The sequence below is a fragment of the Canis aureus genome, chromosome 12 (genome assembly GCF_053574225.1).
Source record: "Canis aureus isolate CA01 chromosome 12, VMU_Caureus_v.1.0, whole genome shotgun sequence".
NCBI lineage: Eukaryota > Metazoa > Chordata > Mammalia > Carnivora > Canidae > Canis > Canis aureus.
In genome coordinates this window covers 44,462,259-44,487,463 of record NC_135622.1, presented here as the reverse complement: position 1 = coordinate 44,487,463, position 25,205 = coordinate 44,462,259, and the positions used below count along the sequence as shown (strand labels likewise).

Genomic DNA, 25,205 nt, shown 5'->3' with positions numbered 1-25,205 from the left:
CTTGGGGCAGAACGGGCAGGCACTGCAAGGGTAGGAGCCTGGGTGTGACTTGGACACGTCACTTCCCTCCCGAGGCCTTCAGTCTCCTTGTCTGAAAAATGAGGAGTGTCTGAGGTTGCTGGAGACCTCCTGATGCCCGCAGTGGAGTGTGTGACGTGAGCCTTGATGGGAGGAGAGTGAAGGGGCGAGGAAGCCAGAACGCAGCAGGGCCTGTCCAGGGCAGGGACCGGAGGATCCCCACTGAGCCCTCACGCACCTCGATTCGGTATTTGCTGAGCACGGGCCGGATGCCCACAGGCACGGGCATGATGGGACCTCGGTCCATGTCCACAGGGCCGTTGATGGGTGGCAGGTCTGCCTTCCCTGCTGGCCCAATCTGGGGGATGGGAGTCATAGTGTCACACTCTCCTTCCCCATGAGGTATTTGTCAGGTGCTATGGGGAGCCAGGGAAGGCCAATGCCCCAGGTCCCCGAGAACCACACTGCAGCACCACAGTTTTGGTGAAACTGGCCTCACGGCAGGATGGGGAGGGCAGCTCCCGGCCCCAGTGCCCTTCCCTGTGGCCCCACCTGCAGCAGCTCGAAGGCAGCCAGCAGATCCCCAGCCGTGGCATTGCCTCTGTAGATTTGGTAGTACTCGAGCTGGGGTGGGAAGCGGGGTGGGCAGTACGCCTCGTCGGCCATCTTCACCAGGGGCTTGGCAAAGGTCCGGCCCATGAAGTCGGCTTTGCCCTGACATGACAAATAACCCAGGTGGCCTCCCAGCGCTTGAGTTTACTATGGATATTCTTCACACCTGGGATCTCGTTCAGTCCTCACCACAGCCTCAGGAGCTAAGGGGCAGGTGTGATCACCTCATCCTACAGATGGGGAAGACCAAGCCTTGGGGCCCATCACAGACCTGCTCAAGGCCATGCTGGCAGTGAATGGCAGATGCAGGACTCAGGACTAGCAATGAAATCTTCCTATGTCTAGTCCAGAGCTCTCAGAGTATCCCAGTAGCTGGAGGGGCGGCCCCCCAGCTCTGGAAGGGTCATCTCAATCCTTTGCTTCTCTACTCCAGAGTTTCCATGGAGAGCTGTGAAGCTGTTACTGACTGCAGCAGGTGTGGGCAGGGGGTTGGGGGACCCGGGGGTGTGGGAAGGCTGATGACAGCAGGACTTGCTGGCACATGTCCTGATGACTCTGGGCCTGAGCTGGGCCTATCTGTGGCAGGATGTGTGGACACTCTGGCCTAGCTGTTTCCTGAGATCCCAGAGGCCCCCAGGATCGGGAAGGGGTCAGGCTGCAGTAACAGGGCAGGAGGAGGAAGGTCTGCTGGAGGGTCTGGTCAGCAGCCCCCACCCCCACTCCCAGCTTCCCAGCAAGCACCCTGGCTGAGGAGCCCTGGGGCTGCGCTGGGGAGGTGGCTCTCAAGGCAGGTGGAATGCAGAGATGAAGGCATAGATCCCTGGGCCTGAGCCTGTCCATACCATGGCGTCCTGGTCATAGATCTCGATGACAATGATAGGGGGATCATCCCTCAACTCATGGGCTTCACCATAAAGCTCCAGGTTGTCAAATACCAGCATCTGGTCCCAGGTGGGGCACAGGGTCTCATTCAGCACCTGCAGCGTGGGACAGGGGGGATATGGGTAATAGGTGGTGGCGTGTGGGCACGTACATGAGCAGGAGTCACCCAAATCACTGTGACTTCCAGGGACTCCGGGGACAGGAGGGTCATGTTCCCTGACTCTTCCCAAAAGCTTAAAATGAAGGCCTACATGAGGCTGGCTCCCAAGCCCCCCCACCCCACCATGTCTTTCCTTTCCTTTCTTCTGTGTCAAACGTAATCACAATTTAAAGCCTTTACCAGTATGTTCTGGGCCCACAGATACCTGCAAGGCTGTTCTCTAAGGATCTGGGGTGCTGGCCGATCTGTTTTCTGGGTCCCACACCCTCAAGGGCTTCCCAGTACTCCCCGAGCCAGAGCCCCTCCCTTCTCCCCTGAGCCCTCACCTCTGTGCACTGACTCTGGTTGATGAAGAAGACGCGGGCGAAGGGGTCTGAGAGGCCACTGCTGTCAGCAGCAAAGAGGCTGCGAGCCTGGTACATGTGGGCTCGGAGCTGGAAGGCCTGCTTCTCTGTGGGGAAGAACAAGCTGAGGCTCCGTGTACATACATCTGGGCAGCCCCTCTGGCGCCCTCCCGGACTGCGCTGCAGCAGGTGTGGGCAGGGGGCTGGGGGACCCGGGGGTGTGGGAAGGCTGATGACAGCAGGATTTGCTGGCACATGTCCCGGGGCTGGCAGCCAGGCCCGGCCTGGATGAGGGGGCCTCACTCACTGGTGTAGACCAGGCTGATGGGTGGGAAGGAGTGCAGGCCCAGGCCCTGGCCTGCCTTGACCTCCTCGAAGCCACAGGGCAGCCCGCACAGGAAGTCCTTGCGCTGCTTGCTGAGGCCCAGCCACAGGTAGAGCTCCAGCTTGGCCTGCACCGTCCAGCCTGCTGAGCCGAAGCCCCGCTTGCCTGGCAGCTGGGGGAGGGGTTGTGGTCAGCTGTTGGGTCCAGGGGGTGAGGAACAAGTGGGGGGCCCTGGCAAAGGCCTCATTCAGAGCTGCCCTTGTCCCTCCACAGCCACCTCACCATGGTGGGAACAGAACGGAGGGGGATGGGCAGGACAGTGCTATCTGGCCCTCGTCCCCCCTTCCTATTCTCTCTCCAGCTCTGCTGTGAACAGCTGCTATGGGGGGGAGGGCACTCCCTCCAAGAGGAGGCTGATCCCTTGGAAGAAGCCAGATGCCAAGCTTGGGCCCCAACCTCATTCCCAAGACTCGTTCCCCTTTTGTACCTTGAGGAAGAGCGTCTTGACCTTGGCGCAGTCCTTTCCCAGCTCCTCCTCAACGATGGAGAAGAGCAGGTCCTTGGAGGGCACCCGGGCGTAGGCAATGCGCTTGTTATTGCTCATCATCCAGATGAAGACATCGGGGATGCTGTGCTGGGGCTGGGGGCAGGCAAGAGGGGGCTGCTAAGGGAGGGGTCCTCCATGGGGCTAGGGCCCCAGAGCCTGACTGACCCTCTGGGCCCAGAGGGCCAGGCCTGGGCCTGCAGAGGGGAGGACCCCAAAGCTGGGTCTTCTTCACCTCCCACAAATTGCATGGGAAGAACACAGGACAGGATGAATGGCTTGTTCTCCTCTGTCCCCCAAAGGCTGTCAGAACCAGAGGGGCCTCCTAGGTGGTCCCGTCCAGCCTCTTCCTGTGCAGCAACCACCTCCCCACTCCAGTCACTCTGGTTTGAGGGCTGGGCACCCCCTCTCTGCACGATAACAGGGGGCGCACCTCATCTGCCAGGAAGCGCAGCTTCTGCAGGAAATTCTGGCATAGCCTCAGCTTGTCCCGCACCGTGTGCTTCTTCACCTGAGCCCGCAGGGTCTTGGCCTGCTGTCCCATGCTTTCCTGCGGGGGTTGGAGGGTTGGGGTGGTGAGGGGCTCAGGCCACACTGCATGATGAAGGGAGCTGGCCCTGGTGGCTGTGACCTTAGAGACAGCTGTTCCCTTGGCCTTGGGCACCCTCCCTTGATCCCCTGTGTGGTCCAGCATGTTCTCACCAGCTCCCGCATGCAGGACTTGAGGCGCTCCCGGTCCAGCCTGGTGCGGGATGAGTGGCCCTGGTCCTTGTCGGCGAGGGAGAGGAAGTGGCTGGGGGATCAAGGGAGTAGTGCTCAGCGGAGGCCACCGGCCAGCAAGCCTGCAGACACTTCCTCCCTTGCTCAGCCCCCCACTTCCAGTCCCTCGCCCCCCGACCCCTTCCTCTCACTAGCAGCCACAGCTGAGCTCCTCCAGGACACCCCGGAGGCGACGCTCAGGGTAAGACTTCTCAGTCTTGATCATCTCCTGCACGTCATTCAGGCCTTCTTCCTGCAGACCAGGAGTGAGGGTGCATGCTGACCCACAGCCCCCTGCCTCAGTCTCCCCAGAAGTCTCCCCCCATTCATCAGGGGACCCCTCACTAGTTCCATGCCCCACCCTGCCCAGGTCTTGACATCATACAGAAACTACCAGTGCCCCAGGCTCTGTCTCTGCCTGAAGGAAGAAGCCACCTCTGGGCTACGGGTCTGTGGTTCCAGTGGATTCGCTGGGGCCGGGCAGAGGTCAGGACTAGATGGTGGATGGGGGTGCGGTGCAGGCCAGAGACAGAGGGGTTGCCAGCCTCCTCCAGGGAACACCAGGATGGGATGGACCAGGATTCCCAGACTCCATTCTATGTAGCCCTTGGGCCCTCCACCCACTCCTGGGGCATGAGAGCAGGGACAGGACCAGAGGTAACGCTGGGGCTTTTCCTGCTGGGCAGACTGCCTTGTGTGTTGCAGGGGAGGCTTCCAGGCTGGGCAAGGCCCTCTGAAGCACCCCCCACCCCTGCCTTCCCCTGCTCCCTCCCTCCCCCCGCCTGGCCCTGACCAGCTTGTCTGCAATGCGATCCATAATGTTGGCATTGTAGAGGCGGCGGCGCTGGTCAGGCCACCAGCTCTTCATGTAGATGCAGGGCTTGCGCTCCAGGTAGGGTAGATGGAAGTAGTTCCTGAGGGGGAGGAGGTGGGAGGTTGAGGGCCGGAACCCAGGGAGGTGGGAGGTGGGAGGTCCAGGCCATGAGACGATGGGAGGCAGTAGGTAGGGCCTCTCAGGACCCTCCATCCTCCTGACTCACCTGTCTGTGATCTGGGGCCGCATGGGAGGGGTGGAGGACACGGAGGCCAGGTCCCCACCTTCATCAGCTTCATCATCACTTGAGTTCTGGATCAGATCGACCTCTTCTTCGTCCCCAGGCTCCTTCCGAAGCCGAGCCCGCTGGGGCCTCGACAGGCCATCAACTTCATTCCCATAGTTACCTGGAGGCAGAATGGGGCACTAGAGGGCCTAGAATCCTTCTCTCCTACCCCCATACTCCTGCCCTCTGATTTGGGTGCTGCTTTGTGTTTGTGGGAGGGAAGTGGGAAGGCAGGGGGTGGGGAAGGTGCCAGGAGTTTGAGCCAGCTTGGACACAACAGAACACTGGCCAGAGGAAGGTGTCTGTGTCCCCCACCCCCAGCAATGACCTGGCTAGGAGCCCTGATGACCACTGGACTCAAGGGCCAGCCTAGGACATGGCCTGGATTCCTACTCTCTCCCCCTTCCCTGCTGCAGGGAAGGCTGCTTTCTCCCCCATGTCCCAAACACAGCTTTACCCTGTGGAGCTAAGGCACCCTGTGGGCACGTGTGCACAGTCGTGTGAACACTGTGTGCTGTGTGGGTGTTTGAGGACACGTGAAGGAAAGTGGTCAAAGCTTCCCTTCCTAGCTGTTACCACCGAGCAGCCCCCAGGCCTGAAGATCCCTCTGAGCCTGGCACTCACCTATGGTGACCTCAAAGGTGATTGGCTTGTCTCCGTTTTTCCGGTCGATCATTGAGGCCTCTAGGAAGGCTCCAAATAGAAAGAATTCTTCCATTTTTCCTGTGCAGCTCTGTGGGGAAGGTGGTTCAAACCATCCCCAAACCTCAGCAGGGATGTCAGGCCTGGAGCCAGGCCTCCTCCTACTGGCTTACAGACAGATGGGGGCAGACATCCCATCCCGCTGGGCAGCTAAGCAGCCCAGACCCTGAAGGCCTAAATCCTTTGACCTCCGGCCTGCATATCCCTAGACAAGGACAACCATGGTCAGGAACAGAGCAGAGACCTGGGACCTCCAGGCAGAGTGCCGGCACAGGCAGTGGGAGGGAACGGAGGTCCCCTCGGGGTATTGGGGGCAGAGTGTGGGATCCTGCTTCCTGGGGAAGGAGGCTTTGTCATGGGGTCTTGCCCTCTGAGGCAGACGGCAGCAACAGGCCGAGCCCAGGCCTAGGGTCCCGTGGCGGGAAGAGGGCTGAGCCAGGGGCCCTGGAGGACAGCCCGCCCCCTGGGTCCTCACCTCCGAGACGGGCGTGGCCTGCTCCACCTGTACCTCCGTGGAGCTGGTGAGCTCGGGGTTGGAGGTGTCCAGGATCTCCACAGCCAGGCCCAGCATGAGGCGGGCGCGGAACGACACGCCCTCGCCCAGGCCCTCGTTCAGGTCCTGGTGCTCGTCCAGCAGCGTGTAGTTGCGGGTGGAGCCGTACATGTTCACCCAGGCCGGGCCCAGCGTGGGCAGGAAGCCTGTGGGCCACGGGGAGAGGGACGACGGGCTCATGGGGCTGGTGGAGCCTCTTTTAGGGTGTCGGGCTTGCACCTCCTGGCTGCCGAGCTGAGGACCCCGTGTCTTGCTCGGTGAATCACTGGAGGCAGGCTGACAGGAGGCCCTAGGAAGAGCTCACCCCTGCCGTGCATGGGCGGCCTGGGCAGCCTCCTCACTCGCACAGAGCCCTTCCTTGGGTCAGGCTCCCTGCTTCCTGGGAGCTGGAGCCGGGGCTGCCTACAGACGCCAGCTCCTCTCACACTCCCCAGCCTGGCCTTCTGGCCCCTGGTGGCCGGTGCAGACCCGCATCTCACCAGGTCTTCCACCCTGCTCACGTGGACCCCTCCCCTCCTCTCCAAACATCCTCCCTCTGTCCGCCTGTGTAATGCTTTCTCCACGAAGCCGGCCCAGTTCCTAGGCCCCGGTAACTTCTCCTGCTGTTGGAATTTGTCTCTGGGTAACATGGGGCTGATCTGCTGTATGAGCTTTGTTTGTTTGGCTTTTGTTCTGCTTGGTTTAGAAAAAAATCATGGCATTTAAAAAAATCAAGATATACTTCACATAATATAAAATTCACCATTTTAAAACATGCATTTTGGTGGTTTTTAGTATATTCAGTATGTTGTACGAGCATCACCTGTTTCCAGGACACTTCCATCCCCCTCATGAGAAACCCTGTACCTACTGGTAGTTAGTCCGGGTCCCTCTCCTGCCTCCTGGAATCACTAGTCTATATTCTCTCTCCATGGATTTGACCGTTCTGGACATTTCATAGAAATGGAGTCATGTAATATGTGGCCTTCTGCGTCTTTGGCCTTAGGTTTCGAACATTCGGTAGCACATCCACCTTTCTAGTCCCCAGTGAGCACCATGAGGACAGGAATGGATTCTTCTCTTGCTCTGGTACCTGGTGCCTGGGTCCTAGAAGGGGTGAGCCCCACAAGCCCATAGATAGGGACTGTGGCAGCAGTATCCATATATGTGAAACACACATAATTATTATTTCCATTTCACAGATGAGAAAACAAATTCAAAGATCACACAGCCACTAACTGTGCGGGTTCAAACCCAGGCAACCTGGTTCAGGTAGGCCCTGTCAACCCTGTGCAGACCTGAGCCATGACTGTCCACCCTTTGAGGTGGGGGCTGCTGACCAAGCCTCACTATGTCCGGTGCCTTTCTGGAGGAGGTGGAGATGGTGGAGGTGTGGTGAGGGGGGAGTCCCATTTACCCCTTCCCTTCGGTCCCCTTGCCCCTAATGCAGTCTCCTGTTGCTAACCTTTGTCTCCGTCATTGGAAATCTTGCGCAGGTCAATGAAGTGGGTGCCGATGGCCACATCGTTGACCTTGTCTGAGTCTCGGATCTGCACCTTCATGCGCTTGCAGAGTGGGGGGAACAGGTCTGTAAAGATGACCTGCTCATTCCAGAGGGGCTCGTAGCTACTTTTCTGCACTGAAGTCTTGCCCTGGTGGGAGGGAATGAGGGTTAGGGTGTGTGTGTTTGTGTGTGTGTGTGTGTGTGTGAGCACCTGCACATGTACATGTGTGTGGTGTGTGTATGTGCATGTGTATCCATGCATGTATGTGCAAGTGCATGTGTACGTGTATGTGTGGTGGCTTATGCGCACATGTGTGTATGCATGTGGGTTGTGTGTGTATGTGTTGTGCTACGTATGTGGACTACGAATGTATGCATATATATGTGTAGGATGTGTGTATGCATGTGTACCTATGGGTGTGTGCATGTGGTATGTGTATATGTGTGTAGTCACGTGTGTATGTGTATGTGTGTGGTGTATATATATATATATGTATTCAAATTTTTTATTTAAATTCAATTTAGGGGGCACCTGCACCTCAATGTTTGTAGCAGTAATAGCCACAATATCCAAACCATGGAAAAAGACCCAATGTCCATCAACAGATGAATGGATAAAGAAGATGTGGTGTATGTATGTGTGTGTGTGTGTGTGTGTGTGTGTGTGTATACACATAATGGAAAAAGAAATCTTGCCATTTACAATGACATGGATGGAACTAGAGGGTATTGTGCTAAGTGAAATAAGTCAGAGAAAGACAATTACCATATGATCTCATTCATATGTGGAATTAAAGAAACAAAATAGAGGATCATAAGGGAAGGAGGGGAAAAATAAAACAAGACGAAATCAGAGAGGGAGACAAACCATAAGAGACTCTTTTTATTTTTTTAGAGACTCTTAATCATAGGAAACAAACTGAGGGTTGCTGGAGGGGAGGGGTGGGGAGATGTAGCTGGGCGATGGGCATTAAGGAGGGCACGGGATGCAATGAGCACTGGGTGTTACACAGCGTATTACTAGTTTCAGAGGTAGAGGTTGGTGATTCATCAGTTGCATCTAACACCCAGTGCTCACATGTGGGACGTGTGTATGTGGGTGTATATGAACGCATGTGTGCACTTATATCCAGCAGGCACTCTCCCCCATGCCAGCCTTTCAGATTCCTCCCTTTCAGTGCTCCCGTCTTAGTTCTTGGTCTCCAGGATGCAGAGACAGGCAGGATCCCGTAAGGCCCATGGCTTAAAGGATTCCCCAGCATGGTCCTAGCTCCAGCCCCTCTCAGCTGGAGCTCCCCTCATCTCCCACTCTCCTCAAATGCACCCAGGGATCAACGATGTCACCTGGCTTCTGATTTTGCCTCACCTCCACCTCCAGCCCCCACTTTCCAATCACTCTGTAGCTCTACTGCTTGTTACCCCAAACCCAACCTCCTGCATCCTGCACCCCAATACCTTCTGGCCAGCAAAGAAGACTTGCACATAGGGGTCGACCAGGTCCTTGTTCTCACCAATGAAAGCCTTCTTCACATTGGCCATGAGGCTGGTGTTCATACGGGGCAGCCCCTCAGCTCGGTAAATTTTCACGTAGAACCGGGCCCACTGGCGTTCAGCAGGCACCCCCTCGGGCAGCAGCAAGTTCCTGCCGGCACATACAGCCAGAGCTGTGGGGGCCAGGTGTGGGCACCCCAGTCCTGCCCTGGCATCTATATACCCTAGGGCCCAGGACAATCTCTGTGGACTCCTGCCCTGTCCTGCCTCTGATCTTCCCCTCCTGGGAGGAGAGTCTGTGGATGCCTTGGCCAGCCCTGCCCTTGGTTCTTCTTGGAAGAGCTGAGCTGTCTGGGAGTGGGAGGTACAGGGGGTAGGGTCTGTGAGCCAAGTCCACTCCAGGGGCTCCTTTTGGGAGAAGGGAGGGCTGGGTCAGCTCTCCAGGCGCTGGGTATATGGGAGCCTCACCCCTCAATGTCATCCTCATCTGTCTCGTTGGCCTTGTGGGGTGTCTTGATGTTGTCCCCCTTGCCCACCACAGCGATGTCACACTTCACGTAGCCCTTCAGCCCAGCGGAGATGTCGTCGGGGTCTGACAGGATGGCCCACTTGTGGTGGAACTGGTGCTCTGCAGGGGTGAGGAGTGGAGACTGCACCTGTCACCCTGGGGCAGGGTGAGGAGCTGCGGAGCTGAGCATCTTTTCTGCCCCTGATTCCCGGGATGACCAGGAGAAGACAGCGGTCCCCAGAGGGGTGAGCAGCCAGGGCAAGGTCTTGTGTCCGGGTGTGTGGTGTGATTTTGAAGAGAGAGAACTCTCCAAACCCCTGCAGCTCTCCTGCCCTCACCCCTGCAGACAACCTACATAGATAGAACCTTCAGAGAGGTTCCCCTTCCCTGGCTCTTCCTTTCAAACGCCAGGGGCTCGCCGGTGCTTGGGGTATAGACCTCAGTGTGGTCCGTGGAGCCTCCTGATTCAGCTCTGCCTGGCTCACTCCACTCATCCCTCCCCACCCTTGTGCTCCCTCTGGGCCTAGCTGCTTACTCCTCTCTGGACTACTGGAGTCCCTGTTCATACCCTCCTGCCTTTATGGCTGCTGTTCTTTGAGCTTGGAAGGGCCTCCTTCTTACCCCTCCCCATACTCAAACTTCTCAGACACCCGTCAGGGAAGGTGGTTGGGCTGAGGAGATTGCAAGCACCCCGGACTTCCTCTGTGATCTACCAAAGGGTGGGTGTAGACTTGTACAACCCCTCCTTATCTCCAGCAGAGGGAATTAGTGAGTGAGCAGTGTCCTGCTGCTGCATCTGATGGTGCAAAATGGTCCTGCCAGGGTGATAACAGGCCCTGGTCTCCCCAGGAAACCCTTCCAGCTCCACAAGATATTGATACCACCCAAGGCTCCCAGTAGCACCCAGGACTCCTGTGTCCCTGGGCAGCATATTTCCAATGACTCCCTGGCTAGGTCAGCAATGAGGGACTCTCGGGGAGGATCAGACCAAGCCAGAGACCATCAGAGTGAAGACATCAGTACCCTAGCTGTGGGGGTCTTGTGACTTCAGGTTCCTATGAAGGGTACCAGGCTCAGGAACAGATATTCAGAAGAAGCAGCAAGTCTGGCAGTGGGTTGCCCAGTGGAGAGCCTGGGCTTTGGGCCCACCTGGTCCTGGGTTCACATTCTTTTCCATTCCCTGGACCAGCTATGTAAGCTTGCTGGGCCTGCTTTCTTCTTGTGACTTGGAGTGAAGTGGCCCACAGAGGGCAGTGAGGGTTAGGCCTGCCAGCACAGCGTGGCTGCCCCGGTGCCTGGCGCTTAGCAGGTGCTCCCTGAGTGGCAGTGGCTTCTCTCCAGGACTCTACTGCTGAGAAGCCCAGATCTCCATGTCAGGCTCCTTGCTGTCTCTCCAAACCTCTGCCACCGGTACTGGGGGGGGGGCACTGCTCAGCCCTGGGGTTCCACCCCAGCCCATGGCCCGCAGCTGGGCATGCTTCCTAGGAAGTGCCAGATGGAAAACTGGCCCTCTTCCTTTCCCACTCCTCTAAGATGCTAATGGTCACTAGGGCCATCTTGGATTACAACGTGTGTGTGTGTGTGTGTGTGTCAGTGGGAAAGACACTGGCCTGGCAGCCGGGAGACCAAGTTCTATTCCCAGGAGGCGCTGGGCAAGTCTCCTCATAACCCTGGGCTTCTTTGTCATATGGAGATGCTGGACTCTATGTTTTCAGATCTCTTGCAGCTTGTGATGTTCATGTGTATGAGCTTGGGTTTGGCCTCCGATTCCCTAGTATTAGTCGCAGAGTGTGCACAGGCCAAGTGTCTACTAAGTTGAACCACAAGAAATTGCCAATTTGTTCAACCTAATAGTTCAGTGGCACTTCCAAGCCACTTAACTTCTCTTGGCTTCATTTATCTCATCTGTAAAAGGGGAAGGAACGCTGATGTCTCCTACCTCACTGTTTTGTGGCAGTCAAGTGTGACACCGGGTGAAACTGTATTGTCACTGTCAAAGAGCCTAATGCAGTCGTTACCGCATCCTCAGTGGTGGGTTCACTCCTGGGACATGAGGTGGGGCCCAATGCCAGGATGGGCCTGAGCTGGCCATGGGCTTAGCCATCATCTTGCAGGCTGAGGGCACTTCCTCCGCCTGTCCCATGCCTCACAAACCCTCTGGGCCACCTCTTGGGATTTTCTCACCAGCCTCATCCACTGTTGGCCCCTGGGGACCCACATTGCTGCTGGTCAGCCACAGCTCTGCATGGCTATCCTCAGGAGGCCTGGGTCCCTTGATAGTTGCTCAGTGAGCCCAGCATCCCTCAGAGGCTGCTACAACACATTTGTGTTGAGGACAGTGTGGCTCAGTGGGTGCTCTGGAGTCATACAGCCTGAGTTCACCCCCAACGGACTGCGTGACTGGGGAAGCCCCAGTGCTTCTTCAGGCCCCAGGCCTCTCAAGTGTAAACGGGGGCAATGCCGCACACCCCGCAGGGCTCCTGTGAATCCAGCAGCCTGAGCACAGGTAGTCACCGCATCCATGTGCAGACTGGACACCCCATCACTCCACACACCCAACGGCCTCACACTCAGTTTATGGTCCTGGCCAGGCTAGGCCCCAGGACTGTCAGGGTGGGAAGGACGGCATTTGCTACATTCGCGGAGCTGTGGGTACTGATGCTGACCGAATCGCGCAGCTACTCACCAGGCTGGGAGTACACGGTTCCCACATCCATTTTGAAGGACCCCACTAGGGTACCACTTCGCAGCAGGTTCTTGGAGTGAATCACCTTCCGGGCAGAACCACCAGCCACCAGTCAGGCCAGGCAGGGCTGAGGCTTTCCATGAGGGTAGGGATGGGGTGGTCTGATGGTGGCACCACCTGTCTTTCTGGGGAACAGCTTCTTGGAGGGTATTTGGTAGGGCAGGGGCAGCTTGCTGAGGCTCAGCATTAATCCCTCTTTCCCTCATTTTTGTTGGCTGCCAGGTACGGGTGAGTAGGTTGTACACTGTACAGAGGCACCTGGCTAAACAGGTGACAGAGGCCCAAATCAACCTGTGCCCCACTTGCCTGGCTGCGTGTCGGGGCATAGGGCTGGGAATGGGGCTTTTAGTGGTTGGTCCATCCAGAGGGATCCCCTTTTTAAGTCTACACAAAGGTGCAGTTTAAGCTAGTGGCCCTGCCTGCCAGGGCTACTCCCCACTCACCGAGATCTTGATGATCTTGTCGAACATAACGTCAGGAGAGACGTGGAAGTCGAAGACAAAGTACTGGAAGGTGGGGACAACCCAGAGCTGCTGTCACCCAGCTGACCTTGGCTAGGGCAGTGCCGGGCCCCTCCCTCCTGCCAGCACCCCGGCCATTTCCCCTGCACCCCGAAGTTTAGATGAACAGCAGTGGCAACCACTGGTCCTCCCTGACTTTGTGGCAGGTGGGAGCTGTGTGGCTTTGAGCAACACATTGTCTGATCTGTTTCCCAGGCTGTAAAATGTGGGTAAAGACACCCACCTAGGGTCTTGTTATGATGAGAGATAAGTCTTGTTATGATGAGAGATATTACATGATACCATAATATACATTGCAGTTATACAGGCAACACAGACATTTCATTAAACCACAATGCTCCACTGCCTAGAAGATGTGTCCCAATTTCAGCAATGTTTAAATGTAAAATGAGGTGTGAACGACTTAATTTGCTGTAAATATAAAATGCTGTGGGTGTGAACAGTCCTCTTGAGCTGGGAGCTGCCACTCACTCCCTGCCCCACGTCTCCTGGCCTTGCTGTGCAGGTGTCGGTCGGGAACGAGGAGGGGGTGCGGCCACAGAGGGACCACTGCTTTGGAGAATTTGTGGGCAGAGACAAGGAAAAAGTGTTGCCAACATGCCTAGGGCCAATGTCTGAGGAGAGTCTGATCCTGGCTGCTGGAGACTCCTGCTAGAGCACTGTGGGTACAAGTGCTGCCTTTAGCGCCAGACAAAGCTTTAACCGTCAGGCCAGTCACTTCCTTCCTGAGCCTCAGTTTACCACCCTGTGATGCAGGGTTAATACTCAAGGCCCATCCAAAGGGGTCTGGGAGGCATGGTTGTGAAGTCTAAATGAGTTGACCCCTGTCAAGTGTTCAGCCTGTGAGCGCGCGTGGTCAGTGCATGGTACATGGTGACTGCTGTGTGTGCAGCAAATACGTGCAGGAGGCCGTGGCTGGGGGCCGCTGAAGCTCTGGAGAGATGGGTGGAGATCTAGACCAATGCAGGTGGCAATAACCCCTTGGGACTGCGGAGATACCCGAGGAGAGTAAGGGAAGGGACTGATCTAGGGCAGACCTCCAAGAAGCAGCAGGATTTCAGCAGAGGGGACAGGGAGTGTGTCAGGAAAGACAATGAGGGAGGGGGTGGCTGGAGGGGGCGTTGAGAGGCTGGAAATGGAGGGGCAGTCAAAAGAGAGGGGCGACGTGGACTTGCACGTAGGGATGACATGGTCCTTGATGACCTGGAAGGCAGTTTCAGTGAAGCCAGGGGCAGAGGTGGAGACATGATGGGGAGAAGAGGCAGTGGGGACTGTTCACGGAATTGGATTGTGGGGGGAGGACAGAAGTATGAGGGATTGGGAAAGGCCTGGCTATGTGGAGGGGTGGACAGGTGTACAGACAGATGGACAAACTCCTAGTTCCTGTCCCTGAGCATATGGGGTTTTCCATAGTTGTACTCGGGGAGAATACATGGGAGTAGAACACCTTGTAGGCAAAAAAGGAGCCAAGAAAAAGTAAAGGCAGAGTTGGGGGTGCTAAGCAGATTGGGTGATGTCAGGTTCTTTGGGAAGAAGAAAGAGAAGGATCCTGGGCAAAGGAGAGAGGTGGTTTAGGCAGAAGGAAGACACCAGTGGCCAGGACCAGATGCACCCAGGGAGAAGGGGCCCTGGCCTGGTCTTGGATGGTCAGGTTGTACTGGGAAGTCAGTGGTTGGAAGCCTCGCTTCACACGGAGACAGGTCTGGAGCCAGGCAAGAGGCGAGGCCAGGCCAGCTGTGTCAGCCCTGGGCAAGCCCCCCGGCTGAGTGAGAGCAGGAACTCTGCACTCTGAGCACTCTGTGGGTATAGTCCTTGTGTTTCCTGAGTGTAGTCCCCTTTCATAACCATTTAAAAGTCTAAGTCATGCTGATTGCTCTCATCTCCCTCTATTGTGTTTAGTGCAGGTGAAGGAAAGTTCCTGCTAACTCAGAGAAGTAGCCAGAAGAAGTAAACTTCTGCGACCAAGGGCATTTTTCTTCTTCCTTTTTTTTTTTTTTTAAAGATTTTATTTTTTTATTTGAGAGAGACAGAAACAGAGACAGAGATAGAGCATGAGCAGGGAGGAGAGGAGGAAGCAGGCTCCTGGCTGAGCAGGGAGCTCGATGCAAGGCTCACTCCCAGGACCCTGGGATCATGACCTGAGCCAAAGGCAGACGCCCAACCAACTGAGCCACTGAGGAGCATCGCCTCACCAAGGGTATTTTTCAGTGAAGAAGAACGTGGTATTGGACAAGAAGCAAAAGGGAAGAAAGCCTGCTTCAGGACCAGAGGAATCAGGAGAAGCAGTGGTTGTTCATAACGGGGTGATTTTAAGCCCAGGGGGACATTTGGCAATGTCTAGAGACATTTTTGGTTGCCACAACTGGGTGGGGGTTGCTACGGGCATTGAGTGGTTAGAAGCCAGGGATGCTGCCCAGCATCCTACAATTCACAGGACAGTCCCCTACACCAAAAGTTATTTGGCCTAAAATGTCCACAGTACTGAATTTGAGAATCCCTGGTTTGGAAGAAACAGAAATTAACCAAATCAGAGCTATTTGGATTTGTGACAAAAAAACGAAACTATGATCCAGATTTAAGACTCACGGGAGTGGAAGGAATGGTCTTAGTGGATATAATTGGAAAGTGGTTACTAGGCTGGAAGTAGACATGGCCTGTCAGGGCAGAGACTGTCACCTCTGTGGCCCCTATGTTGCCAGGAATGGGCTCCAAGTACAGCACATGCTCGGCAAATGTTCGTTGCTTCCTTTGGGGGAGTATCCATTCTGCAATGTGTTACTCAACCCTCCAGGTACAAGCCAGGCTCTGGGCTGGGCCACAGTGATGCCAGAGACTGGGTACACTAGGGACAGAGACGTGAGGGACCAACCACAATTCAGGGCCATTATTGTCACAGAGAAAGAAGTGCATTGACTTCTGACCCAGAGAGCACAGGTAAGGCAGCTCAGCGGCATGGACCCTTGGCCTGGGCTCTGGAGGGTGAGTAGGAGTTGGGCAGGGAAACAGTGTGGGGAGAACGGCTGTTTCCTTGGGAAGGAGGAAGCCCTCTGAAAGAAGCATGAGGTGTGTGGGGTTGGTGCAAGGTGAGCCCTTGAGTCAGCTCAATGTGGCTCTGCCACTATTGAATAACCGTGGAAGGCCATGGACACCTGTCTCCATATCCATTAAAGGAAAGCAGATTCTTATCTAGGTTGGAGGCTTTTATAGTCAGGGATGTGACCAGATAGAAGGTCAGAGGTGTGGAGGCTGAATTTCCTGACTCCTGGAAAGGTCACCATATGGGGCTGGGGGAAGGGGGCAGGTGTTTCCTGAGCACAGATGTCCCAGCCCTGTGGGCAACCAGCTGTGAGAACCAGGTTCACCTAGGACCCTGGTCTGGGTCCCTGTGAGGGACAGAAGTGCATCCAGGCTTCCCTCCTGCTGATGCGCAGCTGGGGGGCTCCCCCTAAGTTCGGTGGCACCCTCAGCCCTCACCACTCCTCAGGACAGACATGGAGATACAGGACAAGGATGCCTCACTCTGGCTAGCTTGGCACCTTCACTGCCTGGAGCCCCCATGACAAGCAGACTGAATGTTCCCCCCAGGAGAAGGAGGGCTAGGGCCCCCAGGCCAGTCTGACCCATGCTCAGGCATCTGAAGGGCTCCTGGGCATCCCTCACTAGAGCTGATTAAGTTGGTTCCCTGCTGGAGCCCTAAGTCAAGGTCTTGTGTCAGGGGTGGCCACTCAAAGTGGTAGACAGAGTGCTGGGCTGAGGCTGGTAGGCTGGGCCCTGCTTCATCACCAGCGCTCTTTGTGCTCTTAGGCAAGGCCTTTTTCATACTGAGACCTCAGTATCCTCCTCTGTAAGATGGGGAGATGGAATTAGAAGGTCTCTGAGGTCCTCTGACCTCAGTGTGGCCTCAGATGGCTGCAAAGAACAGGAGCAGGAACCAGGCTTTTTTCTGTCATTTTGAAGAGTCAAGGCCAGTGCTCTGGAAGCACGGAGGCAGCCCAGCAGAGAGGGTGCGCACACAGAACCCCACTCTGGCCCTCAGCACCTGGGCGAGGGCTCTCTCCAGAAGCTTCCATGTTCTCTGGTATAAAATGGGATTAATGGCAACAACTCCTGATCTTTGCCGAGGCCAGAAGAGAGGACATCCCTGCAGCATTTATAGGAGCACCTGGCTCACAGGAACCACTCTTTAATGGTGCCACTGCCCCCAAGGGGCTCTGGCCTGGGAAACGGCGGGGACCAGGCCTCCTGCCACATTTAGGGAAGTCCCTTTCCCCACCTTCGGCCACAGGGCACTGACCTCATTGTAGTAGGGGCAGTTAGTGGACTCCTTCATGGATGTGCACTTCTTGTCATCACCCACCTCCACGCACACCACGGGGTCCATGTTCAAGCCCACGAGCTGCCGGGCCTCGATCACAGTGATGCTGACCTGCGGGCAGGAGAGGGAGGCTGAGTAAGCCTGTTGAGACTCAGAGTAGCTCCTCCTGGAGTCGGGGCCCAGGAGCAGGGAGCCAGTGCTGGACGTGGGTTCCAGGGTGAACACTGCCTCTAATCTGCTTGGACCTGGGGCTCTTTCCCCACTAAACCCCAGTGTCTTTATTTATAAAGGAAAGGCATGGACTGGATCACCACTAAGTGTGTGCTAGAATTACCAGCAAGGAGGAAGGTGCTGGTTAAAAATGCTGGTGTCCCTGCCAAACTCCAGACCAAGCCAATCTCACCTCTGGCAGTGGGGACCAGGCATCAGTGTTTTTAAAGCTCCTGGTGATTTCAAATGCCCCGCACACCCTCAGCCACTGTGGCTCGGCCTCATAGAGGCCTGCAAACCACTTCCCGGGATTCATGCAAGCAGGGATTAAGCTATCTATGTCTTCATTAACATGCATTTAATTTCCTGCCCCAGTGTATCTCATTCCAAGATTGAAAGCCTCTGAGAGTTCTCTGTGTTTCTGGAATTTGGCCCCCTTTCCACATTCCTGGTTTCATCCTTTTGTACAATTTGTTTGGGAGCCTGAGCTACCTTTGCTGGCTTGATGCCGTGTGCTCTGTGACTTTTCAGGTGGCGTCCAGCTCCCTGGAATCTCACACCTATGCTGAGAAGCCCTTCTTCGGTTGTTCATTCAGCAAATGTTTGTGTGTGTGTGTGTGTGTGTGTATACAGGGCAGAGGAGGGGAGGTATGTGTGCATACCTTTTCTGAATCTTCATTTTAAAGATTTATTTATTTATTTGATGGAGGGAGAGAGGGAGAAAGAGAGAGAGAGAGATGGGGAGGAGCAGAGAGAGGGAGACAGAGTCCCAGGAAGACTCCCTGCTGAGCACAGAGCCCAGTGACACCGGGCTTGACCTCATGACCCTGAGGCCACTACCTGAGCCAAAACCAAGGGTCAGATGCTTAGCCAACAGCACCCCCCCCCCCCAGGTTTCAGCCCCTCCTGAAACTTCATTTTAAGCAATCAGTTCTTACTTTGGATTTAAAGGTGTTGGTTCCCATTGGGGTGGCCATGACAAAATAGAGGGACAGATTTGAGGTGTCTGGGCTGGCACTGGACAAGCCCCAGACCTTCTCCATGACCAGGTGTGAGAGGAGACAACCATGTAGGCTCACAGAGCTAGACCTATCCATAAGGTTGTGTGAGGGTTAAATGAGGTACTGTGTGTCAAAGTGCGTCACGAACAGTAGAAAGCTCTAGAAAATGTGAGCTATTGTTATAAATGGCTTCTCAGAGTCTCCCTTGTATGTAGGGTTCTGTAGATGTTTGTGATTATTCATTTGACTCTCTCGAACTTGCATTTTAACAAAATAGCCTGTGCTAAGCTAGTGTTAGCATTTACCACAGCTCATTCTTCTAATGAAACTGTAGGGGTTGCTTTTATGCTTCTCATCTTGGAGATTTGATGTATCAGTTGCTGTGCTTTGATGCAACTTCTAAATATGATTTTACTCAAGAAAATTATTTTCCCTTTTCATAAAAAAGAATAACTATGAAAATCATCATCCACCGTGTCCATCAAAGTCTTATAAATATTCTGAAGGCCAAGACAAATCAGCACATTAAAACTAATCATGTTAAGAAAAATAGAAACTTCAGTGCCAGTGAGAACATTGCCAAGAAAGTATACAGAACTGGAAACTGAACATTTACTAATTGAAGTAACACTTGAACTACGAAAGCAAGCATTTCTATTTGGAACTTGAAATGCCAAAGGGAATGAAGCTCAGAATCCAGAGCTCTGAAGAAGTTTAATGATCACCATTTCTTTAGAGAGCTAAAAAGGAAATAGAGCTAATTAACTTAGGCTCTGAGAAGTTGATTGTGAAGAGAGTAAGCTGACACTAGAAGTCTTTCCAGAATATTCTTGCATAGTAGTTCATAGCATTTAAACCTCTATGAAACTTTTTATGGCAAAGACTTAAAAAATCTCGTCATATTTTCTCACAACTAACTCATCCTCTCCCTTCTATCAAGAAAAAAAAAAAAAGAATGTAATTCAAGACTGGGAAGTAGACAGACACAGTTTTGGTGTGATAAGGAAATAAGATATGCCATCAGAAGATTAACCTTCCAAATGTGAGCAGCTGGTTAGTTTTTGTTTTTTGTCCAGAAGCCCAGTCATGATGATAGCGTTTGGCCCCCTATTCCTTTTCAGAACTCAAAGGGCTGGGGAGAGGAGGGGGGCAGAGGGCTTAAAGGAGCTGGTAGAGAGATAGGGGTGGGAAAAGAAAGGCTCCAGAGGGTGCTCTTTGCTGGCTGAGGGGTGACCCCGAGGGGAACCCTGAAAGTGCACCATTGAGATCATTGCATGGCATTGGTGGTGGAGGGGAACATCAATCCTGTTGCTTCCCCCTCCCCCACCTGGGGCTATACGGAGGGGAAATATATCACTTGGACTTGAAACTTTAAACAAATTTTGAGGGGCGCCTGGGTGACTCAGTTGGTTGAGTGCCTGACTCTTGATTTTGGCTCAGGTCATGATCTTAGGGTCGTGGGATTGAGCCCCCACATCAGGCTCCCCGCTCAGTGGGTAGTCTGCTTGAGATTTTCTCTCTCTCTCCCTGTCTCTCTCCCTCACCCCCCCCCCCACTCTCTCTCTCTTAAATAAATAAATACATCTTTAAAAAAAATAGAAATAAACCAAATTTTGAGGAGGGGATTGGCCATCCTTTCTTTCTCCCGTCATCAGCAGAGGACTTGATCTTTCCAGGGTGGAAGATGGGGAGGCAAATTGACCCACAAAGGGACCGACTGACCAACTGATTGGGGAGACTCTTGGTAATCATATATTCAGCCCTCTCCTTTCAAGATAAGGGACCTAATCCTCAGGTGACTTCATGAAAGCCATCGCAAGGAACAAGGCTGAGTGTAAATCTATACCTCCGTCCTTGGGAGAACCCAAGAGTCTTGGCGTTCTGTGACCTGCTTCCACGGGATCTGACTGTGCTGCCAGAACATTGGTGTGGAGCTGGCAGGGCCCACCAGTGTGGCCCTTCTGAAACACCGTCTACCTTTCCTTATCTCTGGTGGCTGAGATGTGACAGGGCGCAGCGGTTGGTGTGGCGCAGGCGCTACGAGGGTGGGGAGACCAGCTAGGCAATGGGTGCAATGTTGCAGTCAGGGAGAGGACACGGAGGTGATCTTGAGTCTTGGTGCGGGAAGAGAGGGCAGGGAGCACGCTCAGGACTCCATGAGCACCAAGAACATCTCTGCCAAGTGCTGAGAGCTTCGCTCACTCTGATGGGGAAGCTGTCTATTTACTGGGATGACGCTGTGGCTTCTTGCCTTTGAGATGCTAATAATCAGGAAAGGGTTTACTACATGTGACATGTATTCTAACCAGAAGAGACAAAGGGGACAGGCAAGCCATGGTCTGTTCACTGGAGCCATCAGGGTCCTTTCTGGATCTGAGTTCAGCTAAACCCTCTCCTCCCACCAGCGGGGGGCGCTTTCTGAGCTCTTCCCAACTGGGTGAAGCCAAGGTCTCCAGAGAGTGACGTTCCTTTGATAAGTTTTCTCGCCTTCTCTGTTGTATTTATCGGAAGCAAGAATAAGTCCACACTTGCATCCCAAGAGCTCTCTCTCAACGTGTGTTAATACTTGTAGTTGAGATGTGAACACACTTGCCAGAAAATACTGTGTTACCAGGTTAAGTGCAGCAACCGTTCTGTTCAGTTCAGAATGTGAATGTTTGGAGGGAGAAAGTGTGGTTCACTTGACAAAAGTCTGTTAAAAAGCATTTTGAAAGGGCCTTGAAAAAAAAAAAAAGCAGTGGGTAGTAAGGTAAAGATGAACAGGGACCAGAGTGGGTGACTGTCCCAAAGGCTCAATTAGAGAGACATTAGTCACTCTGACTGCTTCGGTTAGACACACTTGGATTTGAATCTTGGCTCTACCTTTGAATAACTGTGTGACCTGGGGTAAGCTCCTTACCCTCCTCATGTCTCATTTTCTCACCTATGAAAAGAAATGTAGTAATACCTATACTTGGATGGTTCTAAGAATTACATTGACTTAAATGGAAAGCACACACACGCAGCATCCAGCATAGCCCCTGGCTCATAGCAAGCCTTTGAGAAAATAACAGTTATGTTAACAGGCACAACAATGACCCTATTTTCCATGTGTCCTTATGTGGCAGGCTGGTGACACTGGAGAGTGAACCGTATCTGAAAACAAAGACAAGCAGGTCTTTGTTCTTTGGGATTTTCCTATTCTTAGAACTAACAGAGGAGCAAAGCCCTGAACCCAGTCCTCTGGAGAAGCAAAGCCTCCAGAAGTCTTAAGATATTTGATGCTTGGGTTTTGGTGGAATCGTGAGGGAGCGACATTCTCAAACCTCCCAGGAGCCCAAGGGCTTGAGGCTGTCTAAAATCGCTGCCTGAGGCTAACTTTTAGGTACCTGGAAAGATGGTCACCAACTGGATGAAAACAAACTGAAGCAAGGATTACGGGAGACAATGGATGTCCTTGAGAAAACACGACCAGATGTACTGATACAAAGAAAGGTGCCTCCTGGTCCTTTATACCAAGGAAGTGAGGGAGCTGTCCTTAACAAAGGGTACACACGGGGTCTGAGCAATTAGTATGAAAGATACAGCTCTAACCTGGGAGAGGAGGCTCCCTCCGATTCTAGGACCTGGTTCTGATACAGTGGCAGCCAGGTGGGGTCTCCCGAAGGCTCTGTTTCCTCTGACCAGTGAATGTATTCACTCAGCCTTAGGAATGCCCACAATCTTCTGACCTAAAGCTGAGTCTTGTTAGATCCCAAGGGAAGGTCTAGAGCAATGGGTGGTCCATGGACCCTCTTGTTTCCAGCTTATAAATAAGTACTAGGTGCTTCTGGTTTGTACATTAGTCTATTGTGAGTTGTCTTAATGTAACTCAGTTTCTTAGGCTCTGATCAACTCTGCCCAAAAAGACAAAACTGGGAGTGTGGCCTTGCCAAGCTCAGGATCAGGCTCGGAGGGCTGCACTGGGATTCGGGCATCCTGTGTGGCCCTCTCTCAGCAGCTACCAGCCATGTTCATGACCCACCCTGCCTGCACTGTGGCTATATCAACAATTCTATGGCTTCAAATCTCTCCCTATCTCAGTCATTTTGTCTCAAGTTTTAGAAACATACAAATAAAAAAATTAAGTGTTAATTTCAGAAAACACAGGAAAGAAAAAGAAAAAACCCCACCCACATTCTCATCATCTATGGATAAGCAGGATTGACATTACTTCAAGCATTAAAATAATAGAAAACAACACATTTTGAAAAACACACCCCCTAAAAATCCTTCTTCACAGGCTCTTATTTTAATTGTTGGAATATATATATAGTGGTGCTTCCTGATCTTTTTTACGGTTTTTCTGGGTTCCTCTAACTTTATGAAGTCCACTGCTGGAAGTGAAATCCTGAGAGGGCTTTGACCAGCAGAAGCAGAATTCTGAAGCTCCTCTGTGGGTTGTACCTCTCTAGTTAGGACACTCCTGAGTGCCTCCCACAAACAAGCTTACTTTGGAAACTTACATTCAGCTTGTGGTTCTCTATGACCCTCAGATCCATGCATCCAGAGAGTCTATAATGCACATCTGGCCAGAAGTCCCCACTAGAGTTTGAAAGGTATACAGCCCCTAGTTGCCCCACCTACCTGGTAATCCATGGGCCGCCCAGCACATGGCTCCATCTTAATGTCTGGCTTGGACCTGAGGAGGAGAAGGTACTGTCAGGTTTGGTGTAAGGGGACTGCGAGAGGGGAGGAGGTGGGCTCTGGCAGTGGTTGAACCCTGGCAAAGGGCAGAGGACAGAATCATGGTCTTCAAACACTCCAGGACTATCAAACAGAATGGGGATTAGGTGTTCTCAGAGGCCCCAACAGAGACGATGAGCTAATGGCACAAGTGACAGAGAGATAGGTATTAAATGGTCAACAGGTTCAGATGTGTGCTGAGCACCTCTGTGATTTCCCTTGGCCTGTAGGTGTTCAGTGACCCGAGAATAGGCTCCTGCCTTTATAGGGACAGAGGTGTGAGACATTCAGGAAAAGAAAGGGGCGGGGTTAGGAAGAAGCTGGCCAAGGGCCCTGATTCTTTGCTACCTCAATTCTACACACAGTGGGGCCCTGCCTGAAGGGGCAGAGGCAGTGTGGGCTGCGAGACTCCTGCATACTCACCTCTTGTTGGAGACGTTGGTGGTGAGAGCTGTGACAGAGGCTAGAGACACAGAATCGGGGTCCAGCCCATCCCCCAGCCGAATGGCCAAGTGGTCAAGGTCCTCCATCTCCAGCACAGCCGGTTCATCTGCCAAAGAAGAAAGTTAGGTGGACTGGATGGTGGGATAGTGACTGTCTTTCCCCTTTTGCTTTGGCATCCAGGAAACTAACAACCAGAGTGGGTGAACCAGGTCTAACATTTGCTTAGAATGTTTTTTTTTTTTAATTTTTATTTATTCATGATAGTCACAGAGAGAGAGAGAGAGAGGGGCAAAGACACAGGCAGAGGGAGAAGCAGGCTCCATACACCGGGAGCCCGACGTGGGATTCGATCCTGGGTCTCCAGGATCGCGCCCTGGGCCAAAGGCAGGCGCCAAACCACTGCGCCACCCAGGGATCCCTTTGCTTAGAATGTTATGGCCCGTCTATCTGCAGTGTTGCCTACCTAATCTCGATCTTTGATTTTAATTGATATTATATCTAGTCTTTTTTTTTATTTTAATCTTTAAAATGTTTTTTAAAAAGATTTATTTACTTATTTGAGAGAGAGAGGGAGTGAGCAGGAGGGGCAGAGAGAGAGAGAGAATCTCAAGCAGACTCTATGGAGTGCAGAGCCTGACGTGGGTCAGATGCTCAACTAACTACGCGCCATCCAGGTGACCCTTTAAAGACTTTTTAGGGATCCCTGGGTGGCACAGCAGTTTGGTGCCTGCCTTTGGCCCAGGGCGCGATCCTGGAGACCTGGGATCGAATCCCACATCAGGCTCCTGGTGCATGGAGCCTGCTTCTCCCTTTGCCTATGTCTCTGCCTCTCTCTCTCTCTCTCTGTGTGACTATCATAAATAAATAAAAATTAAAAAAAGACTTTTTAAAAGTTATTTATTTAAGCTATCTCTACACCCATTGTGGGGCTCAAACTCCCCACCCCAAGATCAAGAGCCCCGTGCATGCTCTACTGACTGAGCCAGCCAGGCACCCCTAGTCTTGCTTTTTTAATTTTGATTGAATGTAACTTTTTATTACATATTAACCATATAAACACTGAATACCCTTTGTGGATGAAGGTAGGAAAAAAAGAATCCATAGTTACATACCTTTTGAACAATAGCTACTTGACCATTTATTGAATGGCCTCTAAGTGCCAGGCACAGTGCCAGGCAATTTATACATGCATTTCCTGTCCTCATATCCATGTCCTGTCAAGATAGGCACTATTCTCAGGTAACAGATTGGGAAGCTGAGGCTTAGGAAGTAACTTATCCATGTAAAAGAGTTGATGGAGTGATGGTGTTTGGAACCAACCCTGCACTGATGTGTATTAGTCCAAGGAGTTAAAGAATTGGCCATCCTGGGAAATCACCCGAAGCATGGTGGGTTTAGGCCTCAGCCAGCAGCCCTACCCTCTCCAATCTAAGGAGAAGGGCACAGGTAGAACTGGTGTGGGGGCAAGACTGAGAGAGATGCTGGGGCCAGTGGGCCACAGGGGATGCTGAGGGAGGCAGCCAGGAGCCCTGAAGGAGGACACATGATCAGCAGACCTGGGTCAGAAAGCTCCCTTACCCATCCAGTCCTCCCCTGTCTTTTGCCTGTCCTCCTTGCCTCCTTCCAAACACCTGTCTTGCCCCCACCCCGCCCCTCTTCCTCGGGGCCTTCCCTGCAGCCTGGTGAGAAGGGGAAAGGCAGGGCAGTGAGTCCTGGCCCTGAGTAAGCATTGCTCAGGATGCTGGTTTCCCCCCAGAAATAGGGAACTAGCCCAACCACTTTC

General features: G+C 53.3%; 1 protein-coding gene across 9 annotated transcripts in view; it reads right to left on the bottom strand.

The window, feature by feature from the left end:
• Nucleotides 1-25,205, bottom strand: part of OTOF (otoferlin) — a 99,604-nt gene that overhangs the window by 16,094 nt on the left and 58,305 nt on the right. For all 9 annotated transcript variants that reach the window (XM_077843809.1, XM_077843812.1, XM_077843810.1 and 6 more), the window contains 21 exons: nucleotides 23,402-23,528; nucleotides 22,880-22,934; nucleotides 17,043-17,174; nucleotides 12,671-12,733; nucleotides 12,168-12,252; nucleotides 9,442-9,601; nucleotides 8,938-9,124; nucleotides 7,444-7,630; nucleotides 5,922-6,145; nucleotides 5,369-5,477; nucleotides 4,685-4,865; nucleotides 4,438-4,558; nucleotides 3,797-3,897; nucleotides 3,588-3,678; nucleotides 3,319-3,435; nucleotides 2,829-2,981; nucleotides 2,324-2,513; nucleotides 1,999-2,123; nucleotides 1,473-1,607; nucleotides 571-732; nucleotides 257-376 (listed from right to left, as the gene is read on the bottom strand). In XM_077843809.1, the coding sequence (XP_077699935.1) occupies nucleotides 257-376; nucleotides 571-732; nucleotides 1,473-1,607; nucleotides 1,999-2,123; nucleotides 2,324-2,513; nucleotides 2,829-2,981; nucleotides 3,319-3,435; nucleotides 3,588-3,678; nucleotides 3,797-3,897; nucleotides 4,438-4,558; nucleotides 4,685-4,865; nucleotides 5,369-5,477; nucleotides 5,922-6,145; nucleotides 7,444-7,630; nucleotides 8,938-9,124; nucleotides 9,442-9,601; nucleotides 12,168-12,252; nucleotides 12,671-12,733; nucleotides 17,043-17,174; nucleotides 22,880-22,934; nucleotides 23,402-23,528 (2,825 nt within the window). The remainder of the gene's footprint in view (nucleotides 1-256; nucleotides 377-570; nucleotides 733-1,472; nucleotides 1,608-1,998; nucleotides 2,124-2,323; nucleotides 2,514-2,828; nucleotides 2,982-3,318; nucleotides 3,436-3,587; nucleotides 3,679-3,796; nucleotides 3,898-4,437; nucleotides 4,559-4,684; nucleotides 4,866-5,368; nucleotides 5,478-5,921; nucleotides 6,146-7,443; nucleotides 7,631-8,937; nucleotides 9,125-9,441; nucleotides 9,602-12,167; nucleotides 12,253-12,670; nucleotides 12,734-17,042; nucleotides 17,175-22,879; nucleotides 22,935-23,401; nucleotides 23,529-25,205) is intronic.